This window comes from Anneissia japonica, unplaced genomic scaffold (genome assembly GCF_011630105.1).
Source record: "Anneissia japonica isolate Jap-2015-1 unplaced genomic scaffold, ASM1163010v1 scaffold287712_len2945570_cov188, whole genome shotgun sequence".
NCBI lineage: Eukaryota > Metazoa > Echinodermata > Crinoidea > Comatulida > Comatulidae > Anneissia > Anneissia japonica.
The window spans coordinates 966,607-984,604 of NW_022704401.1; the positions used below are offsets into that span (position 1 = coordinate 966,607).

The 17,998-nt window shown below is 33.1% G+C and overlaps 2 protein-coding genes across 3 annotated transcripts in view; one reads left to right on the plus strand and one right to left on the minus strand.

Moving 5' to 3' along the window:
• Positions 1-35: 35 nt before the first annotated feature.
• LOC117104656 (charged multivesicular body protein 2a-like) lies at positions 36-6,397 on the plus strand. 2 transcript variants are annotated; one of them, XM_033245537.1, is made up of 6 exons: positions 36-218; positions 1,438-1,645; positions 2,503-2,682; positions 3,239-3,369; positions 4,297-4,358; positions 5,003-5,124. In XM_033245537.1, the coding sequence occupies exons 2-6, from the start codon at positions 1,478-1,480 to the stop codon at positions 5,122-5,124; spliced, it is 663 nt and encodes a 220-aa protein (XP_033101428.1). In that variant the 5' UTR covers positions 36-218; positions 1,438-1,477. The 2 variants fall into 2 exon arrangements, with proteins under 2 accessions (XP_033101428.1, XP_033101429.1); XM_033245538.1 differs by lacking the exon at positions 36-218 and having other exon boundaries at positions 1,478-1,645; positions 5,003-6,397.
• Positions 6,398-7,202: 805 nt separating this feature from the next.
• The window catches only part of LOC117104682 (kielin/chordin-like protein), a 62,404-nt gene continuing 51,608 nt past the window's right edge, over positions 7,203-17,998 (minus strand). Inside the window, exons 56-71 of the mRNA XM_033245565.1 lie at positions 17,398-17,494; positions 16,749-16,831; positions 16,478-16,583; positions 16,252-16,340; positions 15,790-15,892; positions 15,517-15,611; positions 14,764-14,866; positions 14,613-14,653; positions 14,204-14,305; positions 13,683-13,734; positions 13,389-13,509; positions 13,187-13,298; positions 12,273-12,374; positions 11,878-12,042; positions 10,906-11,194; positions 7,203-10,503 (exon numbers count right to left, since the gene is read on the minus strand). Of these exons, the coding sequence (XP_033101456.1) occupies positions 10,247-10,503; positions 10,906-11,194; positions 11,878-12,042; positions 12,273-12,374; positions 13,187-13,298; positions 13,389-13,509; positions 13,683-13,734; positions 14,204-14,305; positions 14,613-14,653; positions 14,764-14,866; positions 15,517-15,611; positions 15,790-15,892; positions 16,252-16,340; positions 16,478-16,583; positions 16,749-16,831; positions 17,398-17,494 (1,917 nt within the window). The 3' untranslated portion in view covers positions 7,203-10,246. The remainder of the gene's footprint in view (positions 10,504-10,905; positions 11,195-11,877; positions 12,043-12,272; positions 12,375-13,186; positions 13,299-13,388; positions 13,510-13,682; positions 13,735-14,203; positions 14,306-14,612; positions 14,654-14,763; positions 14,867-15,516; positions 15,612-15,789; positions 15,893-16,251; positions 16,341-16,477; positions 16,584-16,748; positions 16,832-17,397; positions 17,495-17,998) is intronic.

Below are 17,998 nucleotides of genomic sequence, written 5' to 3' on the forward strand. Positions count from 1 at the left end.
TCGACATTAAAGGGCGTCCGCTAGAAGGAGGATCTGACGCATTACTATATTTCTATTTATAGTAACAAACAACTTTTGTGAAGTAATTCTTGTGACTGTGGATCACTGCTCTATTTAACTGGTTTATAACAACATAGTCTACATAATTACAGTATTATATTCATGCTGATTAAGTATTTTAAATATAGATAGGCCTACAGCTAAAGTATTATAACCAGGTAAGGAGTAAAATGGCAGGGAATCCGATGATAGGCGTTAGGCCTAGCTAACTAGGAATAGGCCAGCCTAGTATTTAGGCCCTAGTAAGTAGAGTCTAGAGAGGCTAGCCTTGCTCGTCAGGGAAGGCCACCGGGTAGGCCTAAGACTGCGTCTAGTGAGGACCTTTCTCTACGGGAGAACGGTAAACCTAGTCTGTAGGCTAGGTAGACTGCTACTCGACAAAGGCCTAGGCCGAGTTAGGTAATAAAAAAATGAATAAATTAAAATAATAATATTAATTATTAATATTATTATAGGCCTATATGAAAGGTGAGTCGAATGGCCAAGTGGCAGGAGGTGCTATAATATCAGCGCTGGTTTGAATAGCACATACGTCTAGGCCTGTGTATGGTTCTGGAGGTGGAATAAGTCATATCGGATAAGGACTATAAACCATAGGCCCAGTGTACACAATTGGCTCATATGCACTGTAAAGAACCCAGTAGCCATCTGACACAACCTGCCATTGTGGTCGGCACGCCTCCTTGCCATCTGCATGCATCTGCTCGAATTGACTGGTTCCCAAATCAGACACATTTGATTAATTTATAAATTCAACTTTATGTCAATATGACTATTAAATTATTTCAGCAAAAACTATGTCATCTTAATTATAAGTATAAAAGGTTGTTTTTTTTTTTATTGATGAATATAAGTCTATGTTTTGGTGGAGCATATGCTTCTATAAAAAATACTCAACACCTTGTTTTTGATTCAGGAATATGCAATTCATAGGGATGCCAATCAACTTGTCCCCTAACTAAAGTTGTCCCCTAACTAAAGTCGCTCCCTCACAAACTTTCCCCCTGAAGGTGCAAAGTTACCCTGTGTAAACTGCTGCAAATATTCCCCCTGCCACTAAGCAAACTCCTCCCTAACAAACCGGTCGCCTAACAAACATGGCCATTAACAAACATACTGCTTTAAACCCCCCCCCCCAAAAAAAAGAAAAACCTCTTCCTCCACCCTCCCTTCTTCCTGTTAGCCAAGCTGCTATGAATATAACTAAAAATACATTTTATGTTTATTTAGTTTTGCTACAGTATATTTGTCAGGAAATCATTGAGTGAAAATTCTCAGACCAAAAAATAAATCTTTTTTCTTTTTTTGTTTTGTTTTTTTGTAAGTTGTTTCTCTAATAGCCTTTACATCAGCTAACATTTTTATGTCTCTATCCAGACATTACACCCAAGCCGTGGTAACAAACACATACTGCATCATGGACTTCCTATTTGGCAAACGGAAGACACCAGAACAGATGCTGAGGCAGAATCAAAGAGCACTGAACAAAGCAATGAGAGATCTAGACAGAGAAAGACAAAAGATGGAACAACAAGAGAAGAAAGTTATAGCAGATATTAAAAAGATGGCCAAGCAAGGACAAATGGTTTGTGCATCCCTAATTGTACAGTGTAATGTTATTATTTTCATTTAAATTTTCATTCAAATTTTGCATTGAAAAAAAAAAGAAAAGAAATCCACACTTTCAACACTAGAGCTTCTAATAAACTTCTCCCTCAACCGAAACTCACATAAATGAAAAATACATGACATCTGCTAGAGGGGTATCATTGATGGTAATGAACTTTTTATTAAAATTTTACCTGCTCCTTCAAAGGAATCTTATAAAGAAAACAATTTATATTTTCTAATTCCCAATATTCTCATCATTATTCAATTACATTTCAATTTAGGTTTTATAATTTACTATATTACAGGGTTTTATAATTTACTATTTTACAGTTAACAGAGTATTTATTTTATTTATTGGAATATTTTTACAAAGAAAAAAGAAATACTTGTTTATATATTAAAGGAATAAATTAATTAATAATTGGGCAAGGGAGCATGTGAATGAATGATGATAATAATAATAATAATAATAATAATAATAATAATAATAATAATAATAATTTTATTTGAAATCAGTGGCACATGCTTTGTATTTGTTCACAATAAAACAGTCAAGCCACAGACTTTAAAACAGTTCAACGAAAATCACAAGCACAAGACGAAGGCACAGGTGAATATATGATTCAATGAAAAAATGAATGAGTAAATCAATGTACTTGTAGTGCTAATATAAATGAGCTATGCTTGTAAAATAATCATGTGAAAAAAATGATGTGAAAATTTTAATTTGAATTTTCTGCATATATTTTTTTAAGGGGATTGCAGAGGAGCTGTAGCTAGGTGCACAAATAAACCTTTTAATTTCTGGTAATTATTCCATTGTATTTACAGGATGCAGTCAAAGTAATGGCAAAGGATTTGGTCCGAACTAGGAGATATGTAAAGAAATTTATTATGATGAAGGCTAATATTCAAGCAGTGTCCCTTAAGATACAAACACTTAGGTCAAATAATGCAATGGCACAGGCAATGAAAGGTGTAACCAAAGCAATGGGAGCCATGAATAAGCAGGTAAGTCAATGTTGTTCATACTTATTAATTTAAATAGGCAGTCTCATTTGTTGACATCAGAGGTAATGCTTAATAAGTATTAAATATGCATGTCTCGATGATGCTACAGACCCTTTAATACCTAATCACAAGACAGAATGCTGAAGGATGTTTAGATTTTTGAGGGAAATGTAGTTCAGAGGCCTATTTACACAGAGCATGAAAATTGCAAGTGACAGCAACAGAAACATTGTGTTGAAACATGCAAACCATTTGCAACATGCGTCGTTTGCTGTTTGTTCTGCTGTGTGACATCCTCAGTGAGAAATGACCACCAGACTCAGCTTCTCCAAAAGTCTGTTTACTACCAGAATAGTGACAATTTGATTATTGATAAATAACATTAATCATCATGTTTAGTGCATTGCTAACTTAATGTTATTTATACAGTATATAACTTAATGCTGTGTTAGTCAAACAAGATATCATACTTAATTGTATTCACCAAGGTTTCTAAACAATGCTCGTGGACAAGTGATTAATTTACATAAAAGTTGACATTGATTTTTTTTTTCAGATGAAGTTACCACAGATACAGAAGATTATGATGGATTTTGAAAGACAGTCTGAGATCATGGATATGAAAGAAGAGATGATGAGCGATGCAATTGATGATGCCATGGGAGAAGAGGAGGATGAAGAGGAAGGGTAAGTTTATATTTTTTAAAACCCTGAAGGGTCAAGAAAGGTTGATGAAATAAGCAGTGGATTTCCATACTAATTGACGCTAAATATGTGATAATTGCATTAATTTACATTCAGTTATAAATAATTGTTGAATATATTTACGTTATTTCTTTCCACGGTATTATACAGTATATTGTTCATTAATATTTCTCTTTTATTTAATTTGCTTAATATTTTAAAGCATACACCCATTTTCTGAAACATGCAAAATATAGGCCTACATTGGGCTACATTATCATTAGTTATGTTCAGATGGCCTTCCGCCTGATGTAAAGTTTGAACAGACATAAAATTTCAAGCATGCGTTACTGCAGACAAGTGTCCACACGAGGCTCACCCAGGGCATAATGTTGTTTTTACTTTAGGAGTTTATGTAAATTTTTCAGAAGTGATAATCACTACTTTTGTTGTCTCTCTTATTTTGCATACAGATGCATACAGATGCATATGCAGATGCAGATGCATAAAGATGCTTGAAATTGTAAACAATTATGAAAACATCATGTCTACAAAGGTTTACACATCACAGGAAATGTTATTTTAGCACTCATTTATTTATAGTTATTGATCTTATGAAAAAATTTGAGGTCTAAATAAATGTTGTATTTACTTGCGAGCTCTGAAGTAAGTGCGTCTACACATCGCGTATTCCTTACATTTCTTGTATACACGGAAGAAGCACACTTACTCCTGAATCTGCTCAGGAGTATATCGTCTGTAGTAACATTGAAGTACCTTATAATACAAAGAGCATCTTCACAGGCACTACCCAGGGCTTATGCAAGTAAACTGCTACTTCAAAGCTTACTTCTGACTCGTCTGAACATGCCTAATATTAAATATTATAATTAATAATTTAATTAATAAGATTTGTTAAATTATTTTCAGTGAGGCAATAGTTTCCCAAGTACTTGATGAGCTTGGTTTATCACTTGGAGATGAATTATCTGGTGAGTTTTTATACATTCAGTTATTCCATTTATTTGTGGGAGCGTGTAAGGTGTTGGACTTTTAATCGTGAGATCGGGGTTTCAAGACCGATGCTCGTCGCATTGCTTGTGTCCTTGGGCAAGACACTTTACTTACTGTATGTGGCATTTTGCCACTCTTCACCCAGGAGTATAAATGGGGGTCCATGCTGTTAACCTGCTCGTCGGTGACCCTGCTATGACTTTTCCAGTCAATTAATAACAGTAACTAGAATCGATTATATGCGATTATTCGCTAAAAGGAACGGAGGAACAATTCCATTTATTGGTATTCATTTTTTATAGTACAACTTATTATATTGTTATTGCTATGGTGGTATTCCATTGCTGTTGTGTTTTTATCATCCTTTTATACAGGTCCGGGGCTTTCATGGTTTTTAGCAAATTTGGCCTATAATTAGAATAATAAATATAAAAGATGTTAATTTTAAACCACAGAAAAATGGTCTTAAATTGGAGATGATCTTCAATTGCAGGGGTCTTTAATTAGAGGGAGACTTGTCATTATTTTGTACAATATTTTATAATATAATACAATATTGTATTAATATTATTATTGTACCATTACCAAATTATCATCTTTTTTTTATTCATCTCCTCTAAAGGTTTACCAGGAACAGGCTCAGCGTTGACAACGCCTGGACAGAAGGTACCGGTTGCTGATGCCGAGATGAATGATGCAGATGCTGATCTCCAAGCTAGATTGGATAACTTACGTCGAGAGTAAATAAAAAAACAATTTCTAGGCTCATTTTTATCCTGATTCTCTATTTTCTGAATTGCGAAACTGTAAATGCATAACAAGAGGGGTTGATCACAACTACTGCAAGAGCACTTTGATAGAGTTAATTAATTGGAAGACCACCCCCTGAAACATGTAACATTGCTATTAACTAATACAATGTATTGTTACAGAAGTTATTAGCATTGAGTTTCGATGGATAGAAAATTATCAGCACACATTTACACTTCATCTAATCAATGTTAAATAAATAGTTCATGATGAATGTAATTAAAGATATACTGCCAAAAACAGTCAAGAAATATTTTTATTAGATTTACATGGCAGTATAGCTTTGATATACAGTATAGAATAACTTGACCACTCTACAAAAAAAAAATAATGTTATGCTTTTGCTCATTTCGTGAAGGAAAAAAAGTTGGTAAAAACATACCAATTTAGAGTGTATAAATATATACATTGTACATAAAATAAGAGACAAACATTAGCATTTTGGGGAAAACAATGTGCTAAAATGTAACTGAAGAAAAACTATAATTCAGTGAATTTTTTTAAACATTTAGTTTTTAATTTTCACTTCATGGATATTACTATTCTTTGTTCATAATTTGGTAGATAATATATAATGTAGCCATATTTACTGTGACATTCTTGCAATCTGGGTTATAATAATTCTCTTGGAATTGTTTGCCTTGTTTTTTCACTACGTTCTAGTAATACAGTAATAGTCTTGTATGTACTGTAGTTAATAAGGTACCTACATGAGTTTACTCAGTGTTGGGATCTGTTCTTAAAATGTTTTATGTACTTTGTTTTCAAATATCTTTACCTTATCAATAGTAATGATGATTTAACTTGTTTTTGTAGATATATTTTAAAAATCAGTTTATTTTGATAGTCAAAACACTACTAGAGTTCATGATATTGATCTCCCAAAATTAAATCAGAAATATAAGAGAATGTAAATTACATACTGTCCTCAATGAGCATTTTGGTAAAAGGTGATGTTCTTTGCGCTGAAGACACCAAGTTTAAATCTGGCTGGAGTTGATTTTTAATTGGAGATTGATTGCTCAGCTCCTTGAATAACCCTCATTACTTGTCTCACATATTTGTGTGCAATTCTTTGCTTGGCAAATTTGTGTACAGTTTCTATTGCTAGGATTGAATGCAACAGAGTTGGCACTTAAATATTGTTATATAGAGTGATCCATGATTCTGGTCATTAAACTCAATTTAATTTAATTTGCATGTTTTTCAAACTAGTACTCTGTTTTTAATATTTATTTTTAAATGAAATGAATTCACTGATTACTAACATTATACGGAAGGTGGAAGTTATATTAGGATATGTCTTTATGATATAAAAAGAGAAAATGATATTGAATATTTATATGTTGTGTTTTGAGTTGAGGTTAGAGGAAAATTACTGGTCTCTGTACATGCAATACAATAATGCGCAAAAAAGAAAATGATGGCAACAATGAGGATGCTTTTCATCCATAATAATACAACATATTGAAACTATAGCAGTCCCTCCACATACTCTACCTTGTCCCTGAATGCCAAATAATAAAAATGGGAAAAATTAAATTTTGGTAAAGAAATCTAATCCAACAGAGCACATACTGTATCATATGTGATTTGACACCAATACAACATGGAGAAAGGAAATTTGTTCAAGAGATACTGTAACAGATAAGATAGTATAATACATACTCAAGTATCGAAATGCACACCATCGTGTCGGGATTCAATATTTCAACATTAATTATGTCATCATCAGGAATGTAACAGGCTGTAAATATCAGCAAGACAGTTGTGAGTCGTGAGTACTTACCTACCGACAAAGTTTCCAGGTAATTGAGACCTTCCTAATTTGAAACCACTTTTTTAAATAAGTAAATGCCAATCTTTTAACACTAATCTAACCTTCTAATTTCAGGCCAAAACCGTGACCACCTCAATTTTCAGGTCACAAAGTTGTCTCGATTTGGAGGGCGAACTGTATCTCGCTCACAAAATAACATCTGATTTGTTTAATGAGAAAGTCAACAATACTCTATTGGTATACTGTATATTGATTTTATTAAACACTACATACAGTTTATATAATTCTAAGTACAAGAGATAAAATACTACTCTCATTTTGACCTATAAAAATAACTGATGGGTGAGAGAATTAAAAAGCACTTTACACATGCAATGCACGTGTGCAAATGTTGTATTCCAATATTTAAACTATACACCATCAGCAATTTTAAACATGCATAGTGAATTAATGAATTGTGCATTTGTAAATGTACAAATTAAATACATTAATTTCATCTAAAATCCAGGAAGCTGAGGAAAAAAAAAATTACACCCCTTCAGTCATGTTATTTAGTGTATTGTCTGGTGTACTGTACAAATTATAGTTTGTCATTAAGTATGTCTAGTATATTTGTTTTAAGACAATAATCTTGCCTACAAGTAATTATTTTTCATCATTGCCCTACAAAGGCTTACTATAGTGACTGGTGTAAAAAAATATAATGACTACAAGCAGATATAATTAGAAAAACAGGGGAACACAATGGGGCTGTGCCAACAATTCAGAGTGTTTTAAAAAAGAAAGTTTTATAAAAGAATTTTGGCAGCAAAAAATGAAAGAATGTGCTCCCAATGTCCTTCTGCATCAGAAATAGGCTATATGTAACAATATGCATCCGAAGAGTATACGCCAACCAATTCTTCAACAATACACCACTTTAATGTATATAAATGAAATAAAAAATGTATAAATCTATATTGAGAGAAATAATTTAATATTATGTAATTTATCTTTTAATATAATATTAATGTTGTAACGAAAATGGCAATATACCTGAAAATAAACTTAATAGAAATAGTACTTGTCAATATGGAAAGACAATATTTGAATAGCACCATTGGATTGGAGGCTGATTTAATTTATTCATAAGCCAACCTGTGTATTTCATGGATAATTATATAAGGTAAGGTAAGTATGTCACTCATAGACTAACAACATCACTGTTGAATTTTATTTTATTTTTACTTATACCAAGTCACTGATTATAAATATTTTATGATTCTGCATCTTCTGCATCTTCACTTTATACAATATTTGCATAGAAAAACCAATATAATTTTGATTATTATTTTTTGTTGTTTTATCTTAGCATGATAACAAATAATGAAATCAGTGGTCACCTTATCGTACAGTAAAAATTAAGCCATTTACAATTCTTTTAGCTACACATTTGAGAACACAATTAATTATTTATCAATACATAGGATATGTAAAATAGAAATGAAGAATCATATACAGTTGTTAAAAGATTTGATAATTATTAAAAATATGTTATGTGTTTCACTGAACATACATGCATTAAAATGAAGAGCATAGAGGAAATTATGGTAACACACCCTGTTGAAGATTTTAAAGTTTGTGTCTGCAGCACTGGTATTTTTTCATAAAATATATGTTACTTTTGACATTACAAAATATGAATATATAAAAGAGAAAAGAAAACAAGAAAGCATAACTTGAATTATTAGAACATGCCATGTTGAATATTGTCATGTCAGAGTCAATATTAAGTCACTGTATGAAATTACCTAAATACCAATACTAAATTAATACATAAAAAAATGTACATACTAAAATATATACTCTTGGATTACCTAGTTGTATATCAAATAGATAGGCAGTCAGTATTCATACAAGGAAACACATATAAAAAATATGTTACTGATTATACAGCTTGATTGACAGGTTTTGATTCTTAAATTGATGATAAATAAATAAAATCTAAAATGATGGCTTGCATCACTTTCTTCCGAGTTGTTTCACACTCCTTTGTGTACTGAGTTAATGTAGAACAGTATATATACAGTTGAACTTGCCCAAGTCGAATTCAAAATGCCATTGAAAAATTGTTCGACTTAGATAAAATTTGACATACAGATCATTAATTAATGAAAAACACAACTATTTGGCATGTAGAATAAGATCGAAATTATTTGAAGTTGACTTAGGCAAGTTAAGACAATAATTTTTAAGTCAATTAATCAATAATTTTAATCACAAATAAGAAGGAAAATATAGATAGGCCACATATTACATTAAAATATATTTTGGAACTGGCTGATGGTCTGTCTAAAGATATGTAGGTATGCTTTCATGAACTGTTTGAAATAAGATAGTAATCATTAAACAAGGCCAACCTACTACAGAAACTAATATAACTGTGCCTATTATGTTGATAATGAACTATTATAATCAGTGGCATATCTAGGTGAAGTAAATTCCCCCTCCACCCGAAAAAAGCTTGCACCTCCCCCCCCACCAGTCGCCCTCTGAAATTTTTTATAAATAAAAATATCAGTTCTAAGTAGTGAAAAATCGCCTTATACCACCTTGTTTTGTCAGCTAGCACCCCCTTGCTTTAACATTGAGCCCTCTCACTCCATCTTCACTCCCCCTCCTTATCAGCAACCCCATTTCAATATCCCTAGATACGCCACTGATTATTATGTTCACAGTTATGATTATGAAAATGATGATTATATTTATGAATATGATGTTGATGAAGAAGATTATAAATATCATGATGATTATCATGATAATTACTGAGATGATTCTTTTAATTATGAGAATAGTTACTGTATTATTCGTAATTTTTTAGCACCGATGAAGTGTCTAAAATGTTTAATATTTACAATTAAAATTAATCATGATTAATTACCTAACTACATTGCAAGATTCTATGAGTATTAGATAAAACAGTCCATGATTTTAAATATTGAAAATGATAAAAATATGTTGATATTATTATCATCATCATAATAATCATTGATAGAAAATTTGTGAACTGTTGACTAAATTCTGTTTGCAGAGTGAAAAAAATGAACTTTATAACCCTTTATACTTCTTCTATCCCTTAGAAAATCATGTATAATAATCATATAAAAATAAAATAGTTTTTAAAAAGTATAAATTACAAATATATATTTATTCCAGCAGTGTTTTCTGATGCAATGCATGATGCGCAAGGCCTTTTTGGAATTTGATAACTTAGCTTACACTAGGTGATTTATTTTTTCATCCATTATTCATATCGATTTCCTCAGGTTGCTCAACGATTGTAGCATTTCCTACAAATATTGGACACTCCTCTGCCTTGATACAGCTGCCGTTATGCAAGACACGACTGGCTGCACAATTACAACCGGGGACGCATGGTCGCAGACACCGGTCGTTTATAGCAGACAATGGCAGATCTTTGTTTTCGCACGTTTTAGGGCACGCTGGGCCACATTCATCAAAGGTAAAACCACGATCTTTCGGGCAGTTGACAGCTGTAAAATATGAATTAATATAACGGTAGTTAAGAGGTGTAGTTGTATCTCATGATACCGGGTTGAAATCAATTATTCAAATTGAAACCAAGATTTAAAAGCATCATAGAGTTCCAGAGACTCCAGGTTAGACAAATTTGCAGGTGCGAGACTGAAAATTCTGCGGCCTAGTGTAGGGGACTTGATCTACTCCCGCCTTGAAACTTGAATTTTTCTCTTTTAGACCAAACGGTCTCCACGTCACTGAGATTTTCCTGAGAATTTATGAACTATCATTCAAACTTACATCATAGGAATGATGGTCAAAGTTATTGCCCACATTTTAACCAATCAGATGCCTAGAATCTATGTATGCGGTATATAATAATTTTTATACAGTTGCCCTAACCGAATTGAACTTACCACAAAGTGAAGCCGTTCTCCAGTTAAGATTAATGCCAATCTGCCTGCACTCGGCAGCGTAAGCGGATAACACATCACACAAACATGTATCACTTGATCCACACGCACACAGGTCATACACGCAGGATGCGAAGTAGTCCTCTGGTGGAATGGCAACGTGACATTGTGCAAAGCGAGGTGACTTGAGAATGCCACATTTTGCATTCACCATCGTTCTTGCCATGTACGATGCTGATGCACAGGGGTCAATGTCTTCTACTTCACAATTACCATTACTGTAATCCTCAGTCTAAAGGAAAGATCAAAGACAACATATTATTATAGATTTTATTTTATTTTTAATAACTGGCAAAAAAAACCATAAACAAGCAGGTAGGTGCAGTGGTAATGGTATGGTTTGCCAATGTTGAAGTCGTGTTTCAACTCCTTGCTGTACATTTCAGTTGAGTCCTTGAGCATGGAACCTTCCTTTGCTTTTCTTCTCTCCAACATTGAGTATAATAGCAGAGAGTATAGAATTTGCAGGAGGTCTGACTGCCCTGACTTTGTATTCACGCAATGGAACATTAAAAAAGAAGTACAGCCACAAGATAGGGGGCGTCATATTAGAATTCAAATAGAGTTAACTCAAAACTTGTCTTTTAAGTACACACCCCTTCATGGCAGTATTTTTTGAAAATAGGATTATATTCCAATGAAACCATCAGAGTCGGACCTCTTATAGTTCTATACTCTTTGATAATAGGGATAATAGGGTACTGGTGGGCTCCCTGCTACTGCACTGTTATGGCAGCAATACTGAATCCAAAAGGATAGGTGCTATATAAACGTTCAGTTACACATAACACTTACACACAGTGATTCGTCGGCAGACCGTTGGCCGACACAGTGTGTTCCTGGCTTTAGTCTACCAGGTTCTCATTTAAACACTTGAGTAGTGAGAAGAAGTATCCATAAATTGCCTTGTTTTACCTTCCAACTATTTCCAAATTCGGCTACAGAACTTGTAAAGCGTCCAGATCGTAGTTTAAGATCATCCTGATGGTACCCGTTGAAGTTGCCGCACAGACCGCAAGTCTTGGTGGCATATGACCCTGGAACACTGACCTCTAAGTAACTCCGACCATCCCATAGCACCTAAAAAATAAACATTCTAGTGATTCCTTTTATATCGTAAACCAAGATAGTAATTTTGTTGCTGGATTGTTATTCTAATTATTACATTTTCTTCTACATAACTGAGACTCCGACTGAAAATGTCTGTTGCACACATGAACAATCAAGTGATCACAAAAATTTTTAAAATGTGTTAATTATGGAACTGAATATTCATGATATGTAAATAAGTATAACTAAAGGAAGTATACCTTTAATCCAACATTTGTTGTTAGGTAGAAATTGTTGCCTTGAGTTTCAATTGAAAAATGAGGAGCAAGAAGATATGGCAGCATCACATTGAATCCATCAACCTAATATATAAGGAAGTAAAATATCTCGTATATATTTTTAAAAATATATTAAATATTATGTTTTATTTAGTATTATTTAAATATGTACATATCAGATCCATCAGATCTTAATTCATTTTGGTGCTGCATGGAATACCTTCTCTCCTATCTGTAGACAAGTTATTACGAATTGATTTTTATCAATATCATTATTTGAACTATTTGTTTGTTGTGTATTCTGGATGAACTATAAATAGATAAATAGATAGATAGACCAATGGCTTAAACATTTCCGAATGGCAATGCGCTATCATAACTTGCAATTTAGCTCTCCAGCTGAACGCAAGAAAAGTAGCGATGGGAATTGAACCAAGGACCTAGGTATCTCCACGGTTTAGTGCGCACACAATGGCTACCACCAGTTTAGCTGACTGAGCTAAGCTGCTCTCTATTTTGACAATAACATAGTTTGATTGAGCCTGCTACTTCCCTTGTGTTTTAGGTGGAGGGCTAAAAAGCAAGTATCAAAACGTGCAGTGCACTGTCTTTCAAAAGAAACCCTAGTTGGTCCCATTTGCAATATGGCCCATGTGCATGTTAAGGAATGCAGTACACGGAAAAGAGTAGGGGAATTTCTTCTGGTGTAATACTTTACCATCAGATGAACACCCATTGGAAAAAAGTCTTTTATAGATCATCCTTGGTGTTCACACTGCATACATCTAAAAAGTTTCGCCAAATATGAACATTCTATTATTGTGAGTACACAGACTCTGCTTTATAGGCAAATGAATATTGATCAGAAATTAAGAAAAAAACACTTTAATATTGACCTTTGCAACACCACCTTGACCTATTTCAATCTCATGACCTCCGATCATCACTGTGACCTCTTCGGTCCATGACACTCCATTCTGCCCCCGGTTGTCATTCTTCACCTCAACGCTACAGATAAGAAAAACAATATTACATTTTAATATGCTACTCTTGAAAAAGAATGGAAATTTATATACAAACTGATGGAATATTCCTTACACAAAGTCTTCATTCTCGCAGTCCATTGCCATGATGTAGCGGCATGCTCCTTGGAAGTGAATCATCTTGTTATCGAAGGTTCTGTAGTGAGGATCTCCAAATGCAACACATGTTCCAGGCTCTATACAAACAATAACACAAAATACAAGATGGAGAAACCATTTGCATTGAAGGGTAAAACGGTTTCATGGTAGTTGATCCTAGCTATCTTATGTGCTTTACAAATTCTACTAACATAACACAATACTGAAAGTAAAGTTTGGGTTAAAATTTTGAAATAATATGGTAACTTACTTGTCATACACATTGGACAGCACTGGCCAGGTGGCAGGTATAAGATCTCATCCTGAAAAGAAAATAAATTTGAAGACGATTAACCAATAACATCTAAATGAAGATGTTGGGAATATTTGCCTGTGTGGTTAGAAACTTGTCCAAAAGGATCAGAACTTACAAGCATCACATAATTGCTTCTGGTTGCGCCATCACCACAAACAGCGCTCTATGTGTCTGTGCAAATTGGGACTAGGCTAGGAGCCGACAAACAGAAAAACATTGTTTTCTTATAGGACAAGGTAAACGCAAATTGTACTTATGTTACAATGTTATGTACATTAGTTTTCTTTTCATTGTATTGTGTCCTTCAAAGTAAAGTTTTCCAACACTCTTGTCTAGGAACAGTGCCATTTGTCTGTTTATCCAGATATCTAACTTACAGAATACGAACATCGCCATTGATTTGTGTAATTTGGCAGCAATAAATATGAATGTTTCAATGATTATATGGATAATAAATGATATGAAGCAAATCTTACTGATTTGCAGCTAAGCTGACGGCATTTTGTTCGAACACAGCGAGTCTCTCCCTGATTGCATAGACATGATGTACATTCATCCCGCTTCCACTGTTCACCAGGCTAGAAGTAAACAAAGAAAAAAAATAATATTGTATTAATATTATACTTACATATTTTTCCTAATTCATGTAATATTTATCGAATTTTATTTTTTACTTAACTACTAACATATTAGAAGGTTTATATATTTGTAAGATGAATGCTACAGACAAGTATTGACAACGCTGGATGAATGAAGGAAAAAGTGTCACAAAAAACGAAAGTACATGTTGGATAAACAGAAAACGAATGTTGGGAAAATGAAAAACAATGTCTTAACAAAAAATAAATTATTAGCAAAAATAATTTGTTTTGAATTATCACATACCTGATACAGCAAACCATCAAAATTACATGGACTTTCACTGGCTATAATTATAAAGAAAAAAAAATAATTTTACCAAATTGAATTCTTTTCATGATATTCAAATACCAGATTAAGTTAGGTATAATCTGTAAAATCTCGCTCAATATCTCACCTCGGCACACAGAACAGCAAGCCCCTTTAGGAAGATGCTCAACAAAGCCTTCTCCACAGTTCAGTGGTCTGCACTGGTCCATCTGGCAACTGACTGTACCTCGCTAAATAACAGAAGTGATAAATGAGTTAATCATGAGTAGATAATGAAAAATAAAATAATACAAAATGAACATTATACTGTATTAGTCAGTTAAAATATCTAAAATGAAACACTGGTAGCACCTTATTACACAAGCTTTCGCCAACAGTCTATGCTGGCTTCATCAGCGGCATAGACTGCTGGCAGAATCTTGTGTAATAAACTATATAAAGTTAGTAAATAAACTGCCAGATAGTACAGTGCACCCTCCAAGACCTTCGAGACCGCTCTAATTCTGAGACCCTTCCAATTCGAGACCACTTTTTCAAAGAACTAAATACCGATCTTCAGTCTTTTAAAACTAAGCTAACCCTCTAATTGGGGACCAAACCCCGAGACCACCACAATTTTCAGGTCCCAAAGGTGGTCTCGAATATTGGAGGGGGCAAACTACATCTACAAAGATAAATAAATTATGAAAAATCGGACATTTCTAAAATATATACACTAAATGATTTGATGTATGAACATTAAGTCGATGCACTGAAATCTTAAACAGTCATTATAGGTAAAACTATTACATAAGGTATAAATTGATTGACTGTTTAACTTGATTTCTTAGCTATAATTATTTTAACAAATTGGAATTCAGGTTAATGAATGTAAACTTACATTACAAGTACAGGTGGCGCAAATATTCCTTGGATCTTTCCATGTCTCACCATTCAGGTAAACTAACACATCACCAAGTTCATCAACATAACATACTTTAAACAGAACAGAACAAAAAATAATACATTGATGAATACAAATATTTAAATTAATTAAAAATTACAATTTTAATGTAACACGCTTACTATTTTGTTTATATCCTACACAAATATAATTCTTTAAAAAATGTTGTGGTTATTTTTTGTTGTGGTTGAAATCCTCAACAGTCTTTACCTTCACAATGGGGGCAGCAGTCGCCTGGATTTGAAATCTGTTCTCTGATTGGACAGTCAAGTGCTGGGCACATTTGCATTCTGCAGTCCCAGCGACCAACTTCCTGAAGTCATGGAAGTAAAATGATAGATCAATATAATGTAAAGGGATGTAAATTTATTGTTAAGTAAATTATAAAGATTAAGGACAGCTAAATGTTAATATTACCCAATCTCCTTTTTTAATCATTATAAATCATCATAAGGTTTGTCTACGACATATTGATACATAATCATGCATTATTATTATTATTATTATTATTTTACAACTCACTGTAAAAGCATATTAATTCTCGACAGTGCTCATTATTATATGCCATATTATATCATGCAGTAACGTTTCCTTACTCCATGGTTATATGTATAAAATGGGCTAATGGCCTACTGATCTTAGGAATAAATTTGAAAATAAATTAATACTCACCGCACAATGACAAGTATAACATTTATTGCCAAATGGTTTCATTGTCATGCCAATATTTTGTAGAGAACAGTTGAAATTCAGAGATAATGCTGAAATGCAAGATTAAAAATGGTTGACAAATCAATGCAGAAAAAAGCCATAGAAAACACAGTTAGTAGTTTTTTTTATCAAGTGATGTTGGTAGTCAAATATTGGTATTTATTTTACATTTTCTTTTTTTACTTACCTGCATTACACGAAGAGCAGCATTCCCCAGGAGCAGGCGGTACGACATTTTCACTTGGACAATCCACTAACGACGGACAAGGCTCTCTGTAGCAGGTCAAACCATTCTTAAAGAAAAAAAAAACCAAAGAAACATATAAATAACTTCAAATTGGTGCTATGATATAGAATGATACAAAAGGCTAAAATCAATTCTAAAATATTTTGAATTAAACAATATATCGTTTTATTTTCCAGAATTTTGATACAAACTATTTTTTTAAACAACTTACTATGCAGTAGCAGGTTTCACATGGGTCATTGCTGGGTTGAAATCTTTCGCCTTCGTCGTAGGTCACACCATTAATCTCACACCCTATACATCATTAAATTTCAAGAAACAATCAAAATAATCTAGCAGACATTTTATATTCCTTTCATATCTATTTATTTGAAATTATAAACCACTGTTAACATTAAGGGGCCTGTATCATTTGCTGGTAGCTGGTGTATGGTGTTTGTCATTTTGTTAACAGTGTTTGTAGTTTTCTATATTTTAAAAAACAAAATGTCCTTTAAAGTTCACTTCAGTTTTGTTCCTCCCACTGATGCCAGTCACATCCCAGAGGCAGTCTTCCAGCATCCAAATATATGCTGGTTCCTACTGTTGAAAAAACAAGAACTTTTTGACTGTGTTAGCTTCTTAGCTTGTCCCGGATCATTCATACTGAAGGAGATTGCTTATTTTTATCCATGGGTCATGATATCGTTTCCAGGCTTGTGCAAATAGCATTCGTTTTGCTAATAAATGTAATAAAAATATGTGAGCATGTTATCCTTGAGAACCCTGTTTAAAAATATTATTATGGTACAAGCTGTCCCTCACTCAGTTCCCAAGAAAGTGCCTTACAGGATTCTTGAAGCATCAATCCCCCTCCTTACCTGGGCATATGGGACAGCACTGATCCTCCACCATAACAGGATTAGAACAGAAATCAGGAATTATGCACTGTAGTTCAGTACACATGGTGGTTCCCTCCTGTATAAACATTAAATAAAGAGTATAAGAAAGTAGAATTGAAAATAAAATGCATCAATATTATAATTACATGGTTGTTCACTCTATACATTAAATTATACTATATTACATTACTTTACTTTCAGGCTCTATCCAATGTAAAACATATCCCTCCTATAAAATCTATCACTGTTTTTTGCTACAAATGTCCTGTTTGGAATGTTTACATTACATTAAATATTTTATTATATCTATCAAAAAATGATAATGAAGATGATGATAATGATATAATAATTATGGGGATAAGAAGTTGAGAGATGATAAGAGTGATAATGAAAATATGAGGCATGTCGTGGCAAAATGGTTAAATTGTCGCACAGACCAGTATTGAGTAAAGTAGCTATAAAATATGGTAGCTCAAAAAATTGCCTAAAAATCCAATTTTTTTTTCACTATAGATCAACAGTTTAATGTCTTATTAATCATGTCCCAAAGTATTAGTTCTGGAAGTGATCAACAAATTGT